Genomic DNA, 26323 nt, shown 5'->3' on the forward strand with positions numbered 1-26323 from the left:
TAGTCTATACAGCTCACAGTTGCTGGCTACTGTTTTTTGTTTTCATAAATCTGAGTCAGAGTCTTGCAGTGTCCCCTCCACCAAAGGGCTAACAAACAGACTGGCATCTACCAGCCGACCTGGCAGAGTTCCATGTGTCTGAGTAAAGAATGTCATATCAGAGCCTCTGCCCGATAAGTCTGCCCCCCCCCCCCCCAAAGTCCAGTCTCTTCAAGATTGATTTCAGCTGGCTTAGGATTTTTTTTTTTTTTTACATTTTATTAAAAGTTGACAGCTGGGCCTAGGTTAGCATTCTGTGTCAGGAGTCAGTCATTTTAAAAGGAAAACGGAGTACTCGCCACTGGGGGATGATTACTGTTCAGATTTGGCAAAAGAAAAGGGACTAGACTGTAGGTCCCAGCTTTTTGTCACCCTTGTCTGTACACAGACTGCAGATGGTAGTGTCTTTTGGGACTTCTTGATGGGGGGCATATTTGTGGATTATTTAGATTGCCATCTGAAGTGCCCTTTTATTTGATAGAGACCTCAGCTCCCCAGAAGAGATGTATGGACCTCCTTGGGCTAGGGCTTCCTAGGCTTGTGTCAGTCCTTCTAGTGTAGGAAGCTGTCATTTACATTTAAGGTGGTAGCCTTAGAACCAGATTCCAAGCCCCTGTCTCAGAGGCCTGACTGTTTTTACAGGTTTCATGAGACGCTCGTTTCTGCATAAGATACCAGTGGCAGATTGCGAAACTGTACAGTGTAGACTGATAAGGGAGCTAAACTGGCTCCAGGGTGTAATGCCCTTCCTAATGACCTAGAGAGTAGATGATGGACCATTTTGGGAAGCAGCCCTTGTCTTCATAGCACTGAGTTGTCAGACCTGCATTTTTTTTTATTTATTCTTGATTGATTGTCTGGGATACAGTAGGTAAAATTTATACTATATGGGGAAATTTAGCCAGGACATCAGGAAACTTTCCCAAATCTTTTAGATAAGTGTTGTGGGATCTTTTACATCACCTGAACAACCACCAACTCATGCAGATGGAACCTCTGTTTTACATCTCATCAGAAAGACTACACACACAGAAGTGCATCACTCCCTTATGCTGCACTGTAGTGTCAGCATTCCATTCGCCAAGGTATGGAAATAGAACTTACAGCCTTCAGCTCCACTGAACACTGTATAAACATGGAAATATCAGACTGATGCTTTCAGGCAGCATTTTGAAGATTGTGGGGGAGCTATGGTTGACACTGTGAAGTTTACAGTTTGGACCAGGTCCAGATTACCGTGCAGGTGGGTGGGTGCACTGTCAGGTGTGGGCTTGATGCTTTGGATGCAGCGTCTGTGTAGGGCTGATTTTTACTTGGTCAGCTATAAAGAAGCATTCCTTGCAGAGGACTTGGTCACTGAGAAAGGATGTCAGGGTGCAGTTTCCAACTCCTGAATATACTGCTTGATAAAGACCTGCTGTCTGGACTCCACACTATAGTTTTAAGGAGACTGGAAGAGAAATGGAAGACCATGGATTAGTTGAAATGCACGAGATTCTTGTTACGATCACTGTTGAAGTTACTTTTAGTACTGTGACTTCACCACTATGTATCCCATACTTCTGGCCCAACTTCTAGAGTTTAGGATCCTTTTTTAGTGTAAGATATACCTGGTGTGTGGTATAGATGCCTGTATGTCACAGTGTAAGCAAGTGTCCAACTATGCTATCTCAGAATGTTTGTGCCACAGTTCAACACAGACTCCTCAAAACTGTTATTGTTGAAGACTAAGCCCTGTGACATAGAGGATGAAGCCCTGACTACAATCCAGACTACCCTTGTTTAATTAGCATCATAGACGCTGGAGGGGACCTGGCATGGGAGGATAGGAGTGAGCGGCTGACACCAGCTCGCTTATCCTGTGGGGAGGGAGAGAGGCTGTTTAGTTTGCTGCAGGAATGCATGTGTTTTACTACAGTATGAAGATCGCAGTGTACCTACACTGCAAATGGTGTGCTGCATACTTGGGCAGTTGTGTATGTGCAGAAGTGCACATGTACCTTCCAAGACTGCTATAATGGAACTTAGACTGCCGAGGGGGTGAGGATAGAGCAGTTCTTTGGATATGGAGACAGGCCTACTCCATATAACGCAACTCTCACCTCCTTTGGGGAGCAGATAGGCTAGAGGGCTCCTGACCTGGTGGAGGAATGAATGTGTCATTTGGATGAAGAAAGGGGAGCCAGTTAGCCAATCTTGCGGAGCAAAATAAAAAAAATGCATTGAGAACAGTGCGTTTCCATAACTGAGTGTTTTGCTGGCTCTGTAGCTTAAGAAACAGCTAAGTAGCTTGTTGGTATAATCCATTCTTTTTCTTTCAATTTAAGTGGCTTGTATTTCTTGACTATTTTTCCTGGATAGGACTTCAGCCTTGTGTCTAGGCCCAAGAAATAGGTGGTTACATCTGTGACAGACTACCTCACAATGGCTACCATATCCACTGTGATTGTAGCACGATGTTCAGTATTATGACTTCTACCAGGGATTCAGCCCCAAAACCCTTCAGAGTAGGTTGCGTACCTTACAGGTAGATGAGGCTTGTATCTTTAGCTTGATCTACTGTGGCGTCCATAGGGACTTGGTCTTTGTGCTGCTATCTCCTACTGATGCAAAAGCAAAATAAGTGAATGAGGAAGTAGAAGATATGACATTAGCATCCGGTGCCACTGATTAGTACAAGGGTGAATATTCAAGAGAGGCACTTTTTTTCAGCTCTTCAATGGGACACTTAATGTCCTGACTGAAATCACTATTACAGTGTTCCTGATGTCACCCACGATGTCTGGCTGAGGTACCAAAGCTTTTACCCTTCCCTAGGTCTTACGTCTGATGCATGACCTCTTCTTGTATGCATTGCGGTATGTAATCAGTTGTATGAGCATGATCTGCAGACTATCTTGTCACCAGCCTGAAAGCAAGTTTGGTATCTGTCAGATTGTTCGCTGTTTGATCACTGGTACCTTTGCTTTAATCATTTGTACAGATAAGTGCTCTGTTGAACACTTTTTTTTTTTTTTTTTTGTGGTATTTTGTTAAAAGTTGTAGATGGCAGCTAGGATGGGTACGTGTGAGTGCCAAGTGCCTTTTTTTTGTCTAGGCCCAAAACACGATCTCAAATCTTGCTCTATTTGTCAATTGTTGGTTCCCAAAACCCTTAGAATGAGGTTTCTACTCTCAGTACCATTTTGATACTCGTTGTCTTAAACACTTGGTGCAGTCCAAGATGTCTGACTCCATATCTTCAGATGTCCCTCTGCCGCCAAAGATAAGGATGCCTCGAATAGATCCACAGATGAATGTTTCAGACTCCTATGTATCCACTGAGGTTGCAGAACCTGTACTACATCAGGCTACTTCTAAGTTGGCTGCTAACAAGACTACATTTGAGGCCAGTATGGTTCTTGAGGCCTTGCAGACCATCGGTATGTCTGAGGAACTGCTTCTCATTTCTGAAGGGACTGCATGGCGTCCCCAGAATTTTTGTTAGGGATGAGAACCCAGGCTCTCTAGTAAGTCAGAAAGGGTTCCAAACCTCAATGCCTCATCCAGGTGCATGTCATCCCTAAAAAGAAAAAAAAACAGACTACTAAGCATGTGGCCTCTCCACAGCTGCTAGGGAAATGAATCGATAGGCTTCTCACAGTGGTTGTACCTAGCGGTCATGTCTTTGAAACCTCCTTCCTTTGAGTCTCTGCAACCACAGGATACCCTTCAAAAACCTACCCTGATTTCTTCTTTTAATGATGAAGAGCAGGATTATGACTAACTGTTCTTCTCCAGCGCATACTGTAGGGCAAATCTCTTCTTATGAACTGGACTCCTCTCACCAGATTCTCTGAGAAAGCTTCCTTGGGGAGACTATGCAGAATGTGATGCAACACTTTGAATGGCAATCCACACAGATCTCTGATATTCAGAAGAGGTGTATTATACCCTCTTGGAGATGGGTACCCTTGCCCCATCTCCAGTCCCTTATGTCATTGAGGCTTTCTAGGACGCCTTTCTGTCCACTTCTTCTGCGCCTGATTCTCAACCACCATTTCCTTAGAGACCAGACAGGTTTTACAAGGTGACTAATGACCTAAAATATTTATACAAGAACCCAGTGGTAGATTCCTGTGTACTATCTCTCTTGTGGTAAACCCTCTAAGCTTCTGCCAAGTGCAAATGCCCTACCTACTGTCAGAGGTACTAGGGTTGTAGGTAGTCATGGAAACTATGGATGATATAGTGCAACAGTAATCCCAGCTCTGTAAGCCAGAGATAAACGTGTTTTCATTTTCTTGATCTGATTTTACATTCATTTTAACAGTCTGTATGTGCTTTAGCTAAGGTCTTTAAGAAAGCCTGTATTACAGACTCCAGCATATAGTTGCAATGCTTTTTTTTCTTTTTCTTTGCTGTTTTAATTGGTCTAACTGGTAAGCCCTAGATGTTCTTCATGTTTCACTGTTGCAGTCATCACATTTGGGTTATCTGCCTGCAGTTAGCCCTCAGTCGGCCTGAATACCAGAGTCTTAGATTCCTGCGTCGGATGCGGTCTCTTCTTCCATGACGTCAGGTCGTCAGGGGTATAAAACATGCAGCCGACACCATTACATCAGTCTTTCTTGCCGTGTGGTGCCCGAAGCAGAAGCAGTTCGCAAGTGCCAGTCGGCCGACTCCTGAAGTTTTCGAGTTTCAGAACCAAAGTCTTCAAAAAAAGATACCCCGTTGGGAATATTTTTTTCTTGCTCCAACTGATGTCAGTAAAAGTTAACAATTGTCTTACCTGTGGAAAGCAAATACCTAATAAAGATTTTCATTCATACTGCATTCCCTGCTTAGACCCAGACCACAACGTCCCTCGCTGTAGGTTTTGTGCCTTGTTCAACCCCCGAACTATTCATCGTCGGGCTATCTTTGCAGCAAATTATTTTGGTACTCTGTATCAGTGCTCCGAAATGGCTTCATTAAGCCATCCAACTACCAGTCTTCCGAAAAAACGTAAGGATAAAGACAGAGACAGACAGTATAGGGCCAACACTACCGACGATGCTTTTAAGCTAGTCGCCAGTCTGCCGGTACTCAGGTGCTTTCGCAGCCCCTGATACCCGCTACTTCAGATTTGCAAGCCTCTACTGAGACCCATTCGGAATCCGGCTTGCTGCAAGATGCTTCTTCGACTATGGAACCTGCGGATGTTCTTCGTGTTTCACTGTTGCAGTCATTACATTTGGGTAATCTGTTGGCAGGTTGCCCTCAGTCGGCCTGATTAACAAAGTCTTGGGTCCTGTGTCGGTTGCTGTTCCTTCTTCCATGACGTCAGGTCATCAGGGGTATAAAACATGCAGCCGACACCATTACATCAGTCTTACTTGCAGCATGGTGCGCAAAGCAGAAGCAGTTCATAAGTGCCAGTTGGCCGACTCCTGAAATTTTCATTTTCGAGTTTCAGAACCGAAGTCTTCAACTAAAAAGCCAAGTACCCCATTGAGGAAACTTTTTCTTGCTCCTTACCGATGTCAGTAAAAGTTAATAATTGCATTACTTGTGGGAAGCAAATACCTCATAAGGATTTTCATTTGTACTGTATTCCTTGCCTAGGCCCTGACCACAACGTACCTTGCTGTCAGTTTTGTGCTAAATTTAATCGATGCACTATTAAACATCTGTATATTTTTGCTTCTAAATATTTTGGTTCACGCTTTAATTATTCAGAAATGTCGGTTAGCAATCCGACTACTGGCATCCCTAAAAAATGCAAAGAAAAAGAGACAGGCCGTCGATGTCCAAAACTGATGATGGCGCTTCTCCTAAGCCAGTCGCCAGCTCGCCGGTACTCAGTGAGGCACTTTCGCAGCCCCTGATACCCGCTACTTCTGATTTGCAGGCCTCTACTGAGACCCATTCGGAGTCCGGTACGCTGCAAGATGTTTCAATTATGGAACCCGCGGATGTCTTTACCTTAGATGGGTCCGGAGCTGCTGTGCAGGCCCCGGCTTCTGAGGGTGTTTTCAGGCCTACAGATTTGTATATTAGGCTGACGCCATCTTCAAAACTAAGGTCAAAATCTAAATCTATGTCTAAAAATACTGACGCCTAGGCCACATGTTGCAGGCCCCTATGCCTAAAAAACAAATGATCAAAATGGCTTAAGATTTAATTACTCTAATCAGGGGTAGCCAACACCCCCCCCCCCCCCCAAGAGGCCTAAGCAAGACATTGATTATGAATCTTCTGAACAGGATTCTATTTCTTCTGACTTCTAATGAACAGGATTTGTCTATACCTACTTATGAGGACTCTGATGCAGAAGATTCCAGTCCTTCTGCTTCTCCCCCTGAGAATTTTTTTCTTTTGGGGACACTCTACACACCTTAAGTGAACATTTCCACTTGTTAAGTCAGGATTTCACTGAACCTAAAAAGAGACTTGGGGATTTTCTTCGTCTTCCTCAGCATAGGCCTTTGGCTATACCTCTTGTTCTAGACATTGCTGATGATGTTTTTTCAAAATCTAGTATGGCTCCTGATTCTCTGCCTCCGGCTCCTTGTAAGCCAGACAGATACTGCAGGCCTCCTGACTCCCACAAATTCCTTTTCAAAAATCCTATTGCAGATCCTGAAACCATTTCTCAGGGTCCCAAGGACATTAAGGCCTCTACTGCTAAAAATCCTCCCCCTTCTGATAGAGATTCCAGGTCGCTGGATAGATGGGGTAAGAAGGTTTACACTTCTGCAGCCTTGGCAATCAGGGCATTAAACTGTCAATTTCATATGCTTAAATATCAACAGCTTATCATGGGACTGCTTAAACAGAAAATAATGTTAATTTCTGACTGTGTGGAAAAAAGATTTACAGGATTTATTGCATTCAGCTGAACAAGTTGGAAAACATACTTTGCAATGTGGCTTTGATTCTTTGGAGGCCTCTTGCAGAGCCATTGTAACTGGGTTTGTGCTAAGAAGGCATGCTTGGCTCAAAGAGCAAACTCTGCCTGATCATGTTAAAGCAAAATTGTTGGATGCTCCTTTACAACAGGAAAGTCTCTTTGGTGGTAAAGCTGAAGAAGCTTTAAAAAAGATGGAAGATAAAGCTAAATCTATGCAAACTATGAAAGATTTCTTACAAGTGCAACCTCCAAGATTTAGTACGCACTGGCCTACTAAGAACTGGTCCTTTCCAGTTCCTTCGAGAGCCACTCAAGTCAAACCCAGACATTCCAAAGGCTTCAGGTTTCAGTCACAAGGGACTTTTAGAACAAAACAATGGGGCACATCAATCTGGAAACAAGGCACCTCCCTATAGTAAGCAGTCTCAATGACTTCCCCTTACACTTACCAAGCACTTACTCTTAGCCGCCCCTTTGGGGGGAAAACTGGCACTTCATGCAAGAAACTGGCAACTTATAACCAAGGACAAATGGGTTTTAAATATAGTATCCCAGGTATACAGATTTCATTTCCACACGTTGCCAATCCCAAACGGATGGCCAGACCTGCCCCCAAATCAGTGGGCAGAGGCCCAGAAACAAGTACTGTCCCTCATGAACATGGGGGCTATTCAACCAGTACCAGAAGAGGAAAAGGGACAAGGTTTCTATTCAAGACTTTTCCTGGTACCCAGAAAAGACAAATCGTGGCATCCAGTTCTGGACTTATCTACTCTAAACACATTTCTGGACATTCCAAAATTCAAGATGCTGACTCTTCAACAGTTACTTCCTATGCTAGGCAAAGATGCCTGGTTGGTAACTCTAGACTTAAAAGAGGCTTACCTGCATATCCCAATCAGGAAGTCTTGCAGAAGATGCCTCCACTTCAAAGCAGGCTACTTGCATTACCAGTTCTCTGCACTGCCCTTTGGCTTATCTACTGCGCCCAGGGTCTTCACAAAGTGCCTAACTCCAGTAATTGCATTTTGCAGGCAAAGAAATATTCAGATATATCCATACCTGGATGATTGTCTAATTCAGGCAGAAAACAGGGACATTCTTCAAAAACATCTGGTGTTTGTAAAAAGGGATGTCCTTCATGGATGCATCTGCAGTCATAACAACTGGGTTGTCCTGTCGTCAGGCAGCCCTTCAGTCGGCCGGATTCCAAAGTCCGGGTCCGGCTTCGGCTGATGTCGCACTTCACCCGACGTCATCTCTCTTGGTCTTGGGGTATAAAGGCATCAGCCGACGCCATTTTCCTCAGTCTTTCTTGCCGCGTGGCGCCCGAAGCAGAAGCTGTTCGCAAGTGCCGGTCGGTCGGATCCAGAGATTACTTCTACCGAATACTACTTCGAAGACTTCTAAAGCTAAGTACCCCGTTGGGGAACCTTTCTTGCCTCAGCCGATGTCAGAAAAAGTTAATAATTGTTTAACCTGTGGGAAACAAATACCTCATAAAGATTTCCACTCTCATTGTCTGCCTTGTTTAGGCCCAGCCCACGACGTAGCAGCCTGTTCGGCCTGTGCTTCTTTCAACCGACGAACGCTTAGGCGTCGGTCGGAGTTTGCAGAACAGTTTTTCGGTTCTGATTTTGCGTACATTATGCCGTCGGATCCTCCGACTTCCCAATCTGCCAAAAAACGCAAAGATAAAGACCGACACTCGCGGTCCGCGGTTTCGGCTGAAACCATGGTTAAGCAAGCCGCGAATGTCTCGGTTTCGGCCGAAACCGAGAAAACTGCTCAAAATACAGCTGAATCTATCTCTACAACTGAGGCCCCTGCTACCACTCTTGAATCGGCCTCAGAAATTTTATCCACTACGGTGGTTGCCACTGATTTATCAGACACCATTCCCTTGGATGTCTCTACCCCAGCACGTGGTGCAGCTAGGCCTCCAGCAGCCATGTCCATTAAGGCCTTCGCCAGGGCTAAAGCAGCCAAGACTACTAAAACAGTGCCTGTTAAACCCCCCACTACCAGGCCCTCTTCTAGTTCTCAAATGCTTACTTTGGCAGAAGATTTAATTTCATTAATTAGAGGATCTCAACCTCACCCAGACAGGGCCTCTCAGCCCCCAGAGAAGAGACCTAGGGCAGAGCCCTGAGCCAGTGTCCTCTGATGATTCTGCTGATGAATCAGACATAACTGACCAGCCAGAGGCTCCTTTCTCCAATTTTGAAGATTCTGATGCTGAAGAATCCATTCCAGCTGCTTCCCTCCAGAAGAATTCTCCTTTGGGGAAACCTTACATGCCATGCGAGAGCAGTTCCAATGGCAGCAACAGGATTTTTCAGACTCCAGAAAAGACTTAGGACCTTTCTGCACCTTCCACAGCACAGGCCCTTAGCTATACCTCCTGTTCTCTCTGTGGTGGATGATGCTTTCAATGATGTCTGCTCCGCTCCAGATTCTTTACCCCCAGCCCCTGCCAAACCAGACAGATTTTACAGGGTGCCAGATACTCATCACCACCTTTACAAGGCCCCACTTGCAGACCCGAAACTATATCCCAGGGTCCCAAGGCAGTAGCCGCGACCATAGCTAAAACCCTATTCCTTCTGAAAGGGAAGCAAGATCATTAGACAGATGGGGTAAAAGGTCTACACTTCAGCTACTCTCTCAGCTAGAGCTTTAAACTGTCAGTTTCACATGATACAATACCAAGAGTTTATGCTTGATCAATTAACTAAAAAGCTAACCACTGATGAATCTCTTGATAAGAAATATGTATTAGAAATGGTAAATAACATACAACAGGTTAGTAACCATTCCTTAAAATGTGGCTATGATGCACTGGAGGCTTCATTTAGATCAGCCATGACTGGCACAGTGATAAGAAGGCATGCATGGCTAAAGGAGCAAGCTTTACCGGATCATGTTAAGTCTAAGTTGCTAGATGCTCCTATGGATAAGACAAGTTTGTTTGGTACACCTGCCCAGCAGGTTATGAAGAAAATGGAAGAAAAGGCAAAATCTGTCCAAACGGTTAAAGATTTCTTGCAGGTTCAACCCCCAAGGTTTAGCAGGAACTGGCCTGCCAAAAATTGGTCCTTTCCTGACTCCACAAGATCTCAAAGGGGCAGGAATAGACGTTCCAGAGGCAGAAACCAATCCAGAGGAAGTGCCTACAGAGGACGACAGTGGCAATGTAACAACAGAGGCACAGACTCACCAACTGCCACTACATCAACACAACCACAGTGACTTAACCCTAAATCCGCCTACCAGGGAACAAATAGCAGCTCCTTTAGGCGGAAAGTTAACATTATTTTCAAAGAACTGGCACTACATAACAAAAGACAAGTGGATTTTACAAACCATAGATCAAGGCTACCGGTTCCACTTCCACACTTTACCAGTCAAAAGAGGAATGCCAAATCTACCTCCAAATCAAAAAACAGAGGCTATACAACAGATAATGGAGTTAGCAAACATGAGAGCTGTGGAAAGAGTGCCAACAGCAGAGCAAGGAAAGGGTTCTACTCCAGACTATTCCTAGTTCCAAGAAAGGAAAAAGTTGGAGACCAATTCTCGACCTGTCCACCTTAAATACATACATCATTGTCCCAAAATTCAAAATGCTGACCCTACAGCAACTTCTTCCCATGCTGGGCAAGGAGTGTTGGCTGGTAACTCTAGATCTCAAGGAGGCATACCTGCACGTCCCCATTCGACCAATCTGCAGAAGATACCTCAGATTTCTTGCAGGATCAGAGCACTATCAATTCTCAGCATTGCCCTTTGGCTTATCTACTGCGCCCAGAGTATTCACAAAATGCCTGGCATCAGTAATCGCCCATTGCAGACTACAGGGAATTCAAATTTACCCATACCTGGACGACTGCCTACTACAAGGGACAACAAAAGCAAGCTGACAACAGATTTACAAAGGGTCATTTACTTGCTACAAGCACTGGGATACACAGTCAATTTACAAAAGTCAAGGTTGATACCATCCCAAACAAGGACCTTCTTGGGCGCGGAATTGGACACAGTAAAACAAATGGCATTCCTAACTACAGAAAAACAAAAGAACTCCCTCTTTACTTCTTGGCACTAACAAAACTGAACAAGTTAACAGCAAGAAAAGTACTGCAGGCCTTGGGCTTCATGGCATCATGCATAATCTTGGTCCCATTTGCCAGACTACATATGAGAAAACTACAGTGGTACCTAAAGAATTTATGGTCCCAACACAGACACAGCCTGGAAACAGAAATCCCACTAATTCCATGCTTAAAACAGGAGTTCCTATGGTGGGCTCAGGCATGCCAGTCAAACCCAGGCCTACCCTTTCGCAGATGTCAAGCAAGCCAGACCATCACAACAGACGCTTCAGACCTAGGATGGGGGGCCCACATGCTGGACAAATGCGTGCAAGGACTCTGGACACAAGATCAACTTCACCTGCACATCAACCTAAAAGAAATGCTGGCAGTAAAACTGGCAATCCAAGAGTTCAAACCTTTTCTCAAAGAGGGCCAGTTGATGATAAGGACAGACAACACCACAGTCATGTGGTACATCAACAAACAGGGAGGCACTCATTCATACCCCCTATGCAGAATGACTTTGGAGCTGTGGAACCTGGCACTCAGCTACAACATCCAGTTACAGGCAATATTTGTACCGGGAAAAGAAAATACTCTGGCAGACATACTAAGCAGAAACACTTCGGATGCCCACGAATGGAAGCTGCACCCGGACATCTTCAAGACCATCTCAAAGAAATGGGGAATGCCTCAGATAGATCTATTCGCATCACCTCTCAATCACCAGCTCAAAAAATTCTGCACAAGGACATTCCACCCACTAGCATGGAAAGTGGATTCGCTCTCCTTCAGCTGGAAAGGCCTAACAGCATATGCATTCCCACCTCTTCCCTTGATACACAAAGTACTACTAAAAATCAAGGAAGAACGTCCAAGGATAATCCTGATAGCTCCAAACTGGCCAAGACAACACTGGTACCCACTACTGAGGAGCATGTCTCGAACAATATGTGGCCAATTCCCTGATGCCTTTGATGTTAACTCAGAACAACTACAGCATCATGCATCCAAACCTAAAAACGTTACAACTGACTGCATGGAACATCACATAGCAGCAGCTAACCCAGAACTTTCCCAAAGAGTTAAAGACATTATTCTTGAAGCACGCAGACCTTCAACAAGAAGAAACTATGCTGGAAAATGGAAAAGGTTTGTCATTTGGAGTACTGAAAGAGGAAAAGATGTGTCAAACATAGATATGCCTAACATTCTGGAGTACCTGGCGAACTTCTTCATTCAGGCCTGTCCTACTCCTCCATCAAGATACATGCATCAGCTATTTCAGCAGAATACAGCTTTGATCCACCTGTTTTTCGCACCCTTTGCTCAGGCAGTTCCTCAGAGGAATCAAGAATGTAAAACCTCCAAGGAAACCACCATTACCAGCTTGGGACTTAAACTTTGTGCTAGAAAAGTTGACACTATCACCCTTTGAACCAGCAGCAACAGCAGACCTACAACACCTGTCATGGAAAACTGCTTTCCTTCTGGCAATTACTTCAGCAAGGAGGGTTTCAGAACTACAGGCCTTAATGGCGGTGCAACCCTTCCTAATCTTCCACCAAGATAGAGTGTCCATGAGGACTAATCCTACATTTATGCCTAAGGTGGTATCCAGAGTGTCTTTAAACCAGGCAATCCACCTACCTACCTTCTTTCCCAACCCACAAAACAGAGGGAAAGAATACTGCATACCTTGGATGTACATAGACAGCTACGCTACTACTTGGACAGAACAAAAATAGCAGAAAGACTGACCAACTTTTGTAGCCTATGCAACAGGAAGGGAAGGAAAAGCTATTTCCAAACAGACAATCTCCAAATGGATAGGAAATTGCATACGATTCTGTTACTCCTTCCATGGAAAACCAATTCCACAGAACATAAGACCTCACTCTACAAGGGCAACAGCCACTACCACAGCCTTCTTACGAGGAGTGGCAACCAAAGACATTATTGAGGCGGCTACTTGGACCTCCGTGCATACATTTGCCAAGCATTATCATTTGCCTCTATATTCCAGATCCCGAGCAGGGTTTGCCACTGCTGTACTGCAAGGGATCCTAAACACACCATAATTTACTTTTATCCTCCTCCTCTAGTTGGCTATGGTATTCTACCCAGTTGTTATGACTGCAGATGCATCCATGAAGGACATAGTACAGTTTTGTACCTACCATAAATGTAGATGTCTGAACTGGATAGCATCTGCAGTCAGGATTACCCTCCCTCCTTCCCCTCTGTGGTACTCCTAGGGTGTTTACCCTCCTAATAGCTAGCTGGTGGGGGGGAGTCTTTTATGGTGTATTTGTTTGTATATATGTACATACATGCTTATGTTTGTGTTTACCTCTATCCTTTTGGAAACATTGGCATCTATCCAAAATTTTAGCCTTCAAGAGGGCTACTGGCATCTGGGGCAAGAAACACTGAGGAAAATGGCGTTGGCTGATGTCTTTATACCCCAAGACCAACAGAGATGACGTCGGGTGAAGTGCGACATCAGCCGAAGCCGGACCCGGACTTTGGAATCCGGCCGACTGAAGGGCTGCCTGACGACAGGACAACCCAGTTGTTATGACTGCAGATGCTATCCAATTCGGACATCTACATTTATGGTAGGTACAAAACTGTACTTTCTAACTTGTCCAGGTTACACCATAAATGAAAATAAATCACAACTCGTACCCTCTCAAAAAATTACATTCCTGGGTGCAAGCTTGAATACAACTGCCCAGATAGCTTGCCTTACGCCAGAAAAGCAAATTCATTTGGTAACTTACTTCAATACAGGTGGCCACAAAAACCCTGCTATCTGCAAGACAAATTCTGCAAGCCTTGGGGTTCATGGCCTCCTGCATTCTTCTAATTCCATATGCAAGACTGCATATGAGGAAACTTCAGTGGTACTTAAAAAGTTTACGGAGCCAACATTGTCACAGCCTGGAAACAATGATTCCTGTCCTACCTTACCTGCAACTAGAGTTCCTATGGTGGGGAGAGGCCTGCCACCAAAACAAGGGACTGCCATTCACTCCACCCCCTGCCACCCAAACCCTAACTACAGACTCTCATCAGACTATGCTTGGGGGGAGGGGTTGGTTATCTGACAGGGAAGTGCATTCATGGCAAATGGAGCCTAAATCAAATGCACCTTCATATCAATCAGAGATGCTAGCTGTACAGAATGCACTGACAGCCTTCAAGGACTACCTTCATCCAGGACAATTAATGATAAAGACAGACAACACCTTTTGTTGTACCAGTTTGTTTGCTTGTTTCCAGGTTTTTAACAGTTATGTGGTACATAAACAAGCAGGGGGGTACACACTCCCCCTTTGCAGACTAGCCATGGCATTGTGGAACACAGCCTTGACCTATCAAATACAACTACAAGCTCAATTTCTGCCAGGAAAGCTGAATACTCTGGCAGACTAAGCAGAAATCTCATGGACCCACACAAATGGAAACTGGAACCACGGATTTTCAACATGTTGACACGAAAATGGGGGAGTCCAGACATAGTTCTGGGGAGAGGCAAAAAGATCTATCAGTTGGACAAATTCTGCACAAGAACTCATCACAAAAAAGCCTGGAAAGTGGTTGCTTTATCTTTCAGCTGGAAAAACCTATCAATTTATGCTTCCCCCCCCCCTGCCTCTGCTCTCCAAAGTTCTACTAAAAGTCAAACAGGACAAACCAAAAATGATTTTGATTGCTCCAGACTGGCCTCACCAACACTGGTACCCACTCCTGTGCAGTGTGCCACACCTGCCTCAGGCACCTTACTTACCATTTCAGCAGAACAACTAAATTCTGCACACTCAGCTCCAAACTTTGAATTTTGCAGCGTGGCTAATCACTTAAACTCACCCTTAGCATCCCTCAGGAAACCTGTGATGGATGTCATTTTTGGAGGCAAGAAGGCCTAGTACTAGAGAATCTTATGCTGAAAAATGGAAAAGATTTTGTGCCTGGAATCATTCACAAGGGATAAGCACAGCAGTGCCCACTATTCCTCAGATTTTACAATACTTAACTGAGATGCTTCACAAGGGCCTGTCCGTTTCTTCCATAAAAATCCATACCTCAGCCATTTCAGATCATTACAGCACAGAAAAGCCCTCTTCTCTCATCCTCTGCTAAAGCAGTATCTCAGAGGGGCCAAAAACTTAAGACCACCCAGGAGAGCTCCAACCCCTGCATGGGACCTCAATTTTGTATTGGAAAAACTCTCTCTCTCTCTCCTTTCGAGCCAGCTGCTACTGCAGACTTAAAATTTCTCTCCTGGAAAACGGCTTTCCTTTTCGCAGTCACTTCAGCTAGAAGGATTTCCGAATTACAGGCTCTTATGGCAGCGGAGCCTTTTATTATTTTTCATGCGGACAGGGTGTCTCTCAGGACCAGTCCATCCTTCATGCCCAAGGTGGTATCCAGTGTGGCTCTTAATCAGACCATTCATTTGCCAACTTTCTTTCCTAATCCACAGAACAAGGGGGAGCGGATTCTGCATTCACTGGATGTACACAGACAACTTAGATTTTACTTAAACAGGAAGAAATCTCTAAGAAAATCTGAACTACTACTGGTGGCATTTACTGCAGGGGCAGAGGGGAAGGTCATTTTAAAGCAAACCATTTTTAAATGGATAGGCCATTGCATTCATTTCTGCTATAAGCACTATGGAAAACCTACCCCACAGGTGATAAGACCACATTCAACCACGGCTGCATCTACCTCTACAGCCTTTCTCAGAGGTGTCCCTACCAGGGACATCCTAGAAGCTGCTACCTGGAGTTCTGTACATACCTTCACCAAGCATTGCCATTTGCCAATTTTCTCTAAATCCAGAGCTGGCTTTGCCACTGCAGTCTTGCAGGGCTTTATAGCTGGTCCTAATGCTGTCTAATTTCCTCCTCCCGTCCTTAGCTTTGGGAGTCTACCCAAATGTGATGACTGCAACAGTGAAACATGAAGAACCTAGTACAGTTGTGTACACTTACCATAAATTTAGATGTTCAAGTGGATTAATTGTTGCAGTCCTGGTTACCCTCCCTCCAGTCCCCTGACTTCTATTTGCTATATCTCTTTTCTTGCTTACTATGCTTAAAGCTTTTTGTTGCATTTGCTTTTTTGTTGGAGGTGTAACCTTTTATATATAATTGCCTCCCCTCAGAACTACCAATTGGACAGATTCTGCACAAGGAGTCCCCACAGTCAAGCTTGGGAAGTGGATGCCCTGTCCTTTACCTGGGAAAGCCTCTCTGTTTCTGCCTTAACCCCTCTACCTCTCCTCTCAAAGGTTCTGCTAAAGATCAAAACAGGGCAAACCAAGGACAATACTGATTGCACCAGACTGGCCAGCCCAGCACTGGTACCCCCCCTCTTGCGCAGTATGAAACTGCTGGAACCATGGCACCTGCCTCAGACCCCTTTCCTGCTGTCCCAGCAGGCGGGCCAGATTCTGCACCCTCAGCTTCAAACCTTGAGCCTTGCAGCCTGGCTTATTCCTTGTGCTCTCCAGTAGCATCCCTCAGTAAGCATTTGCTAGATGTCATTCTGGAGGCAAAGAGGCCTAGTACTAGAAAATCCTGTGCTGAAAAGTGGAGAAGATACTGTTCCTGGAGCGAGACGCGGGATGGGCACAACGGTGCCCAGCTTACCTCATATTCTTCAGTACTTAACAGAAATGCTCCACAAGGGTCTGTCCTTCTCGTCATTTAAAATTCATGCCTCTGCCATTTCAGCTCATTATAATAATGAGCTACCCCTCTTCTCTCACCTCTCTGCTAAAACAATTTCTTAGAGGGGCCAAAAATTAAGACTTTTTTCAGGAGAGCCCCGACTCCAGCCTGGGACCTTAACTTTGTATTGGAAATGCTCACTCTCCCTCCCTTTGAGCCAGCTGCAACAGCAGAGTTGAAATTCCTTTTTTGGAAAACAGCCTTCCTTCTAGCCATCACTTCAGCAAGAAGAGTGTCTGAATTACAGGCCCTCATGGCAGTGGAGCCTTTCATTATCTTCCATGCAGACAGGGTTTCCCTCAGGACCAATCCTTCCTTTATACCCAACTTGGTGTCTAATGTGGCCCTAAATCAGTCCATTCATTTGCCTACTTTTTTCCCTAATCCACAAAATAAAGGAGAATGAGTACTGCACTCATTGGACGTGCACAGACAACTTGGATTTTATTTGGACAGGACTAAGCCTCTCAAAAAATCTGAACAGCTGCTAGTTGGCTTTGCTGCAGGGGCAGAGAGGAGGGCCATTTCAAAGCAAACCATTTCCAAATGGATAGCCCATTGCATTAATTTATGCTACATGCACCATTGAAAACCTACCCCACAGGGGATAAGATCACATTCCACCAGGGCTGCATCTACCTCTGCAGCCTTTCTCAGAGGAATCCCTACCAGGGACATCCTAGAAGCTGATACCGGGAGCTCTGTACATACCTTCACCAAGCATTGCCACATGCCTCTTTTTTTTTTTTTTTTTTTTCTAAGTCAAGAGCTGCTTATGCCACTGCAGTTTTGCAGGGCTTAATAGCTGGCCCTAATGCTCTCTGACTTACTCCTCCCTTCCTTAGCTTTGGGAATCAACCCAAATGTGATGACTGCAACAGTGAAACACGAAGATTTATAGTACATTTGTGTACACTTACCAAAAATGTAGATGTTCAAGTGTATTCACTGTTGCATTCCTGGTTACCCTCCCTCCAGCCCCCTGACTTCTTTTGGCTCTACCTTTCCTTCTTGTTTGGTATATTTAAGTTTTCTGATGTATTTGCTTTTTGATGGAGGTGTACCATAACATATAATTGCTTCCCATTGTTGGGGCACCTGACATCTTTGGCAAGAAAAAGCTGATGTAATAGTGTTGGCTGCATGTTTTATACCCCTAACGACCTGACGTCATGGAAGAAGAGACAGCATCTGACGCAGGAATCCAAGACTCTGGCATTCAGGCCGGCTGAGGGCTACCTGCAGGCAGATAACCCAAATGTGATGACTGCAGCAGTGAATACACCCTAACCTCTACATTTATGGTAAGTGTACAGAACTGTACTTTCTTAAACTACTGTGCTTCCTGTTCAGCACTCTGTCTTGTGCCCAGAAATGAGTGTCTTTGGAGCACCAGCCAAGACTTTCCAAAGCTAATTGCATGCCTCAAGGCCTCAAATTAAGAGTGCTGAAAGTATTGCTGAATGGGTCCTACTTTAACTTGAGGGAGTTTAGGCTTTGTGGTTTTTGCTGTCCAGGAAGGTCACAAGCAGCACAACTCTGGTTTGTGTTCGTTACTGCCATTCTGTAATGCTTGTTACAACCCATTAGCTTTCACCTCACACTCTTTGTAAGTTAAGCAAGCAAGAAAAATTACAGCAGCAGCCAAAAGTCGTTCACTGTGTGAAGGTGTTTATCCGGGTTTTTATTTTTCTGTAGTAAACTTCGTATGCTCACAGCTATGGTGGTTGCTTGGAGTTTTTATTTCTTGCTACTCTTTGTGTGTTCTGAGAATCATCTTGGTTGTCAATGCTGCGGCACCAGTGATCTATGCAAGTCTATCATCAGTTTATTATTAGTCTCTCTCTCTCACCATCCCAGCTTCTCATTCTTGGGAATGCTAGGGCTGGAGTGGAGTACTGTATCCTCCTTACTGTGGCAGGGCGTCAGAGCTGCTTAGGTCTGCGTAGACTTAGTGAACCTAGTTTCTCTAAGTCCCTGAACCATAGTATGTTCATGAGTGTCCAGACATGAGGAGAGGAGTGAAGACTCATGATCTTTAGGATCATGTCCAGCCATAGGTAGGTTGGACAATCCTGCTGGTTGCCTGGGCAATAAGGCTGTAAAATGACCCTAACAGATGCAAGCTTTGTTTGTGAAATGTATTGACGTCCCTAAGGTGCAGCCGTCTACTTCACTTGCAGAGTAGGTGGGTGTTGAGCTTCGGAAATCTGTCACAAAGGTCCAAAGTCTGAACTGAAGTCTCAGTAGTCAGTTTTACTGCAGCAGTGAAGTACTCAAATCTCTACTGTTATGGAAAATACTTACACATCTGTACTTTTCTGTCTGTTGCTTAACATTAGAAGTGGACATTTCATACTTTCTTGATGTTAAGTTGAGGTCTGGTATTACTAGGTTTTCCTTCTCGTTTCTCATCTATGCATTATGCTTTGACCTTGTTGTCATTCTCTTCATCCTTTCCTGCAAATGGGTGGCACTGTTTTCCATGCCTACTCAAGTTCTCTTGCTTTACTTTCCAGCTTCAGGAGTAAGGTGTCTGTCCGTCTTCTTTGTTTTCCCCATTAACATCAGATTCTTTCTCATTGACATACTTTTAAAAATTTGAGTACATCCAGCTCATGTGAAAAGTAAATGGTGTAATTAGTGGCCTGGCTGTGTGACATAGAGTGATGGAGCCCTTACAGAAGCACAGGTGACCGGGGCTATATTAGCAATTCTTAGACTGGAGGAGCCAGACAAGGAGGGAGGAGAGTGTAGAAGCATGACCCACTCGCCTTTCTTGGGGTGTAAACACACTTAGCATTACTTTGGGAGGTGTGATTTCTCCAGTGGATACCAGTGAGACGACTTTCCTTGCATGAGGGAACGGTGTGGGGGTGTTTGCCTGCAGTGTCCCTTGTGAAAATCAGAGACCGGCAATTTTATGGTTTCAGTAAGCCAGGTGTCTTTGGGAACATAGGACTTGGCTGACAAATCCTTAAACAACCTCATTGGCAGGCTGACAACCCCCCTACTACAAACTGACCCCTTGTTCCTGTGATGGGGTATGAATGGGCTGATTGGCTGGGAGGGGGCAGATTGTCAACAAGCAGCAAGGGCAAAGAGTGTCAAAGTCTAGTAAAAATGTCTCCCTGCAGTGTCATTCCCATTAAATGAAGTCTTGGAGAGCTAGTGAAATGTCTGGATTTTATAAAATGACATAAGGGAATACTGTTGTATTCTAAATTAACTATAGCTACTTGGGCTTTCAAAATATACATGCTTCATGTGCAAGTTTAAATACTGAGTTAGCCAGTTTTTCATATTTTAGTCCATTTCAGTGCCTAGTACTTCTGGCAAATAATCCATGGTTGAAGGCCAAACAGCAAACCTCTGTAGAAAAGACAGAAATTAATTTGTTTTGGCCAATATACTTTAAAGGGATAGGTATACTGTTAGAAAAAATTACCCATGAATATTAAGAAAAAAGATATTAGATACTATGAAAAAAAAAAATAAAGTATATGAGCAGGGATTTTTTTTGTGGTTTGTTGGTAATGTTGTAATCTTTTACATTGTCTTTTTCCAGGTGCCAGATCAGCAGACAGTGAATTTGAGTAATGTGGGTGAAAATAAACACTATGAGGTGGCGAAGAAGTGTGTTGAAGACTTGGCTTTATATTTAAAGCCTTTAAGTGGAGGAAAGGGTGAGTATGAAAAGATTTTAAGTTTTTTAACGTTGCAAAGCATTGTGTGTTGTGTTTTGTGTGTTTTGTTTTGTGTGTTGTGTTTTGTGTGTGTGTGTGTGTGTGTTTATAATTAAACTCTGTAATTTGTGGAGTCATGCAAAAATGCATATCTCATATGTGTGATATATGGGGACATCTCAAACAGAACCAGTAGCCATTGCATATACTGTGTTCACTTAATTATCAGAGTGGTAGTTTCCTTGTGTTTTGAGCTTTCGATGCAGTCACACTGGGAAGGAGAGGAGGTGGTTAGTCTTAGTGGCTGCTAGGTTGCGCCCCCAAAATGAAAAAAAAAAACCAAAAAGTTTGTTTTTTTGACTTTCTAGTTTCAAGGCTTAGGACTGTGCACATGTGAAGTGTTTTTTTTTTCTTAAAGAAAAAAGGACATTAGAAAACTGCACATACAAGTAAGCCAAACAGACCAGCAGTTAGAAGGTTAAAGAAGTTCAACCCAATAGGCAATAAAGTAATTATTGCTGTATTACAGGTATTTCTGCCTTTCGGGGGGGGGGGGGGGTTATACTTCATACGGGGTTTGAGCAGCTGTTTCTTGTTGATTCAGGATGTATTTCATGATTGGTTCATGACACCAGACTGCAAGCGAAGGAGCAATAGTTAAGACTGATTCTGGTAGGTGCAAGCATGGAGGGAGTGTGGCTTGATTTTTTTTTCTCTTGCGTTTTTTAAATACTGCCGCTCTGTTGTGTGTACTCTTGGATATTTCTGTTTAGTGTTGCCACTGCCAACCTGCAAGACAGATTATATGTTTTTCTTTTATGCATTTTGTATTTGTGTCTGTGCACGTGAGAGAGGGAGACCTTGTATGGGGTTTGGGGTTGCAGTAGCTTGCATTACATGTCTCTGTTGGCCGCGAGCTAAATTACATTATTGTAATCATTAAGTATTTATTAGTTCATTTGGTCAACAGTCAAATATCTGAGGCATAATCATTCAATAAAGTGGCTGTAATTGGTGGATGTGTCTCTGTGTGCATGGAGGGTTTTAGTGGGGTGAGCTGTATCAGTCTGACAGGGGAAAACTGAAATACATGACTGTGGTTATTTATGTATTCGTTCATTTCATCAGTCAGACATATCAGGTGTACCTAATCATTAAAATGGCTGTAATTGGTGGACATATCTGTGCGTGTGCGTGTACTGGAGGGTCAATGTTTTGCTTTATGGGTCTGACAGCAGTGAACTGAAATGCATTACTCTGGCCACTATTTATTTGATCATATTCAAATATCTGAGGTGTATAAAGTCAGAAAAGATGTTCTTCATAGTCAGTGTTGTAGTACTAATCCTTTGGACTTCCTGCTATGCAGAAGCTGATGACTGGTCTGATTTTCCAGAGTCTTAACATCATCCCAAGATGACCATCTTCAATTCTTTATAGCCGTGCATTCTGATGCGCTTCCTATGAGTTTTATACACTTAGTCTTTCGGTCAGCTTGTGTTTCCAGCATTCCTCTGCTGTCACAGATGCGTACCTCATTGAGAAATTTCTCTGTTAACTAATGTTCAAAAGAGTTAATAACTGTTGCCTTGTGGGAAGCAAATCCTGCATATTGAATCTTCTGCTTCTTTCTGCAAGTTCCGCTACCACTCTAACGAACACTGGCCAAAAAGATAAAAAAAAAAAAGCAGAGATCTGGAGTCCATAGAAAGTGATTGCGTCTAGGTCAAAGTTGACAGAGGACCTTTGTGAGGCACCTTTGCAGTCCCCAGGACTGGCGACTACTAGGCAGGAACCCGCTGATGCGACCCTTTGGGAGGCTGCCACATTCCCAACCCTTCCCACGATTATCACAACCACTCATACATCATTCATGTCTGATGCCACTATGTAGGCATCAGCTTCTGACATCCGAGAAGTTGTTCTGCAAGGAGTCCTCACCCCTTTGCTGACTTCTGATATTCCGTCCTGAACTTGGGCTCAGTCTACTACATCCCTCTGCCATGCATATTAAATGACAGTTATAACCAAAGTGTACCCTGCCATGGCCTCGCCTCCGCCCTCAGCCAGTGGGCTGCAAGATAAAGTCCAGGACCTCGTTAAGATAGCACAGGAATTCATGGCTTTCATTAAAGCAAGAGAACCTTTGCAACTTCCAAAGTCTGCCTGGCTTTGACTAAAATGACTAGGGATAAAGCCTTCCAACAGGAGGAAAATGCCTCATCCTCTTAAGATGAGCAAGAACTCACCTGCTCAGGTCACTTGTAACCCCAAATCTACCCTGATTTGGATGAAGCTGCTTCTGCCTCTCCAAGACATTTCCTTTGGAGACTCATTAAATAAAATGATAGAAATCTTTAACTTCAAAAGTAAGCCGTTCTCCCAAGCTCAGACTCGCTGCAGGGAACTACTAAGATTACCTTCCTCTTAACCATTGGATATTTCCCCAGTGCACTTACTGCTAGATGATAGATTTGAGGACATATCCACTCACCTGGTTTCCTTACCACCTGCTGCTAGGAAACTAAATAGTTTCGACAGGGTACTTGATTTGCACCGAAATCTGTACAAAAATCCTAAAGCTGATAACTTCGTAGTCTCTGCTGAAGCTATCAAAGAGGTTCCCAAAAGGTCATCTTGGCACCCATTACCTAATGACAGGAAGTGCAGACTCCTGGACAGATTTGGCAAGAAAACTTTTGTCGTGCTGCTACCCTAGTCATGAGAGCATTGAATTGTCAACTTCATATGATAAAATATTTGGAATCACTTCAAGACAAAATGTTAACAAATCTTGATTCCATGTTTGTCAAAACCTCATACAAGGAGATGTAGAACATTGCTAGAGAAGCCTTGCAGATAGCCAGGCACTTCTTGAAATGTTACAAGAAGGAAACAAAACAGAGTATGTGGACAAAGGCTCTATCAGTAAAAATCCAAATATCAAAATAAAACAAAATATTGAGCTGTACAGCACAGGGCACACATTTTATTAATATAGAGTAAGTGCTTTCACGGTATTACACCACTTCTTCAGACTACAGAAATGCCTAACACACTTAAGCTACTACAACCCATCAAGTCAGCAGCTTACTCCAGTCAACATTCTTAGAGACATGTATACACCTTCCGTGATTGTCATAACACACCTACAAAAATACTAAAAAAAAAAATACATAAACATAAAATTTAAAAAAATATATAAATATCAACTAAGTTTTAATGTGGTAATTTGCGTGCATGTAAAAAAAAGGCTTCAAAGTCACAGCATCATTAATACCAGGTGGTCTGTACACTTTAAAATTAATAATCCATTTTTGTTCTGCTGTCTGTTTTATTTTTAAAGTCACCACCCCTTATACTCTTTAATAAAATCTCTAAAATGAAAAATTTAAATGTGTATCGCAAACCCTCTGCCATCACGTTTCGCTAGAGCGTTACTCTGTGGAATTTCTTATGTCTCTCTCAGTGAATGATTAGTCTTCCCAATATAGAAGACTGGGCAGTAAATACAGTAACTTAAGTATATTACATTTCTTGTTCTACAGTCGGCTTAGAAGTCACATTCAGTAGCCACTCCTATACCTGTATGAGTATAATTACACCCTGTGTGAATGTATTTGCATGCCGCACAACTTCTGCATGGATAGGTGCCATGCCTCTGTGAGTCAACTATAGGCTTATGGCCTGAAGATTTGTAGCACAGCGGTCTTTTAAGAGACGTATTGTTCTTAAAAGAAAAATATATGCCAGTTGTTCTTAATAATCTGACAATAAGTATTAACATCACTAGAAAATGTTAGTGGAACCCTGATCCTGTTATCCAAACAGGCAGGAACATCACTAGCAACAGCATAAGTGTTCCCTGAAAAATAAAATTTACTTTGTGTCTCTGTCTGACAGACACTGTTGAACACAAGCATCTATCTCCTTCTCAGAATAATCTCTGGCAAAAAAAAAATATCATCTTTTAAAGTTCCTAAGGCCATTACGTTTTCTTCATCATAATGCAATCTCCTCATCCTCAAGGTCCATCCTCTAATAACATTTCTAGGCACATGTGTCGGGTGCATACTATTTTTATGTAGATTATTCTTCCTACTAGATTTTCTAAACAGGCCAGTTTTAAGTGACCCTAAGTCAGATCTACTAATACTCCCATCTAGATAGCTTATCTCTTCTTGGAATGTGGTTTTGATGCCTTAGATGCTTCTTGCAGGGCAGCAGCCACAGGATTAGTTATACATAGTCATAGCTAAGAATTCAGCCATTGTCAGACCAGGTTAAAGCAGTCACTGAATGTTCCGGTCAGCAAAGAGTTCCTATTTGGACCCCCAGCTGAGTGAGTCTTCAAGAAACTAGACAAAAAAAGCAACCAGATTAAATTGTTCAAGAAAAAAATCTAAGTGTTGGCCCTTCCCACATAGGCAAGACAAGGGGAGGCCTCCCATTGGAGAAAGACTAAGGTAATCAAGAAGATGGCAACTAGAACAGCCTCCAAGATCACGTACTGCCAAAGAGCACACCCAACACAGAGAACAGATGTGACTTTATTTGCTGCCTATTTGTGCTCCCTTAACCCTGCCTTCCTCCCAGACCTCTGGCAGGTGGGCTTTCCCTTATTTTAAACCGGTGGAAGACTGTTACATGGGAACACAGTGGCTTGTCAGCATTATAGAAAAGGGATAATTTATCAATTCCTGGAAATTCCCCTCTTTTTGGGCATGTTAAGACCTCCAAAGGAGCAAGAAAAACTCTTGCCACCGATTGTCAATGATTTGCTGAGGCAAGGGTCCAAACATTTGGTTCCACCAGGTCAAGAGTGGAAGGGTTTTTATTCAAGACTCTTCCTGGTCCAGAGAAAGGAAGGAACGTGGAGCTCTATCCTAGATCTCTCACTGCTAAACATTCCTTCACATGCAAAAATTCAAGATGCTTACTCTGCATAAACTTTTGTTCAGGGTTTTTCAGGACTCCTCTATGGTTAAAATTAACCTAAAGGACGCCTGCTTTTATGTACTTATAGCTCTTAGCCACAGGAAATACTTAGTGGTTCGTAGCTTTAGGCCCCCACTTCCAGTTTTGTGCTGTACCATTTGGGCTCTCTGCAACCCCAAGAGTGTTCATAAAATGCTTGGCTCCCCTAATAGCACATTGCAGAAAGCTGGGTGTACACATATATCCCTACCTAAATGACTGTCTTACCCAAGAAAGGTCCACTTCAGAGACCCTAGATGCCCTCCAGGCATCTGTAGACTGCTTCCAAAGGGTTGGTCTCATATTGAGTGTACAGAAGTGTGACTCCCCAAACTAGAGTCCTGCTTTTGGGAGACATGATGGACTCCAACAGAAGGAATTCCTCCCTCAGGACAAGATAGATGTCCTTCAAGGATGCATCTGCAGTCATCACATATGGGTTGTCCTGCTTCAGGCAGCCCTTCGGTCGGCCGGATTCCAAAGTCTGGGTCCGGCGTCGGCTGATGTCGCACTTTCCCCGACGTCAGAGCGCCTGGGGTATAAAAGCATCAGCCGACGCCATCTTCCCCAGTCTTTCTTGCCGCGTGGTGCCCGAAGCAGAAGCAGTTCGCAAGTGCCAGTTGGCCAGCTCCTGTAATTCAGCTACCAAAGACTTCAAAAAGCTAAGTACCCCGTTGGGGACTCTTTCTTCCCTCAGCCGATGTCAGATAAAGTTAATAATTGCTTAACTTGTGGGAAACGAATACCTCATAAGGATTTCCACTCTTACTGCCTACCCTGTCTAGGCCCAGACCACGACGTCTCGGCCTGTTCAGCCTGTGCTTCCTTCAACCGACGCACTCTTAGACGTCGGGCGGAGTTTGCAGAGGAATTTTTTGGGGCTAGTTTTTCGTATAAGATGCC

General features: G+C 43.8%; 1 protein-coding gene across 3 annotated transcripts in view; it reads left to right on the top strand.

Moving 5' to 3' along the window:
• RC3H2 (ring finger and CCCH-type domains 2) overlaps nt 1-26323 on the top strand; it is a 2406224-nt gene that overhangs the window by 295122 nt on the left and 2084779 nt on the right. For all 3 annotated transcript variants that reach the window (XM_044058310.1, XM_044058308.1, XM_044058309.1), the window contains exon 3: nt 20326-20443. In XM_044058310.1, the coding sequence (XP_043914245.1) occupies nt 20326-20443 (118 nt within the window). The remainder of the gene's footprint in view (nt 1-20325; nt 20444-26323) is intronic.

This window comes from Protopterus annectens, chromosome 16.part0, assembly GCF_019279795.1.
Source record: "Protopterus annectens isolate FY-2018-M chromosome 16.part0, PAN1.0, whole genome shotgun sequence".
Lineage (NCBI taxonomy): Eukaryota > Metazoa > Chordata > Ceratodontiformes > Protopteridae > Protopterus > Protopterus annectens.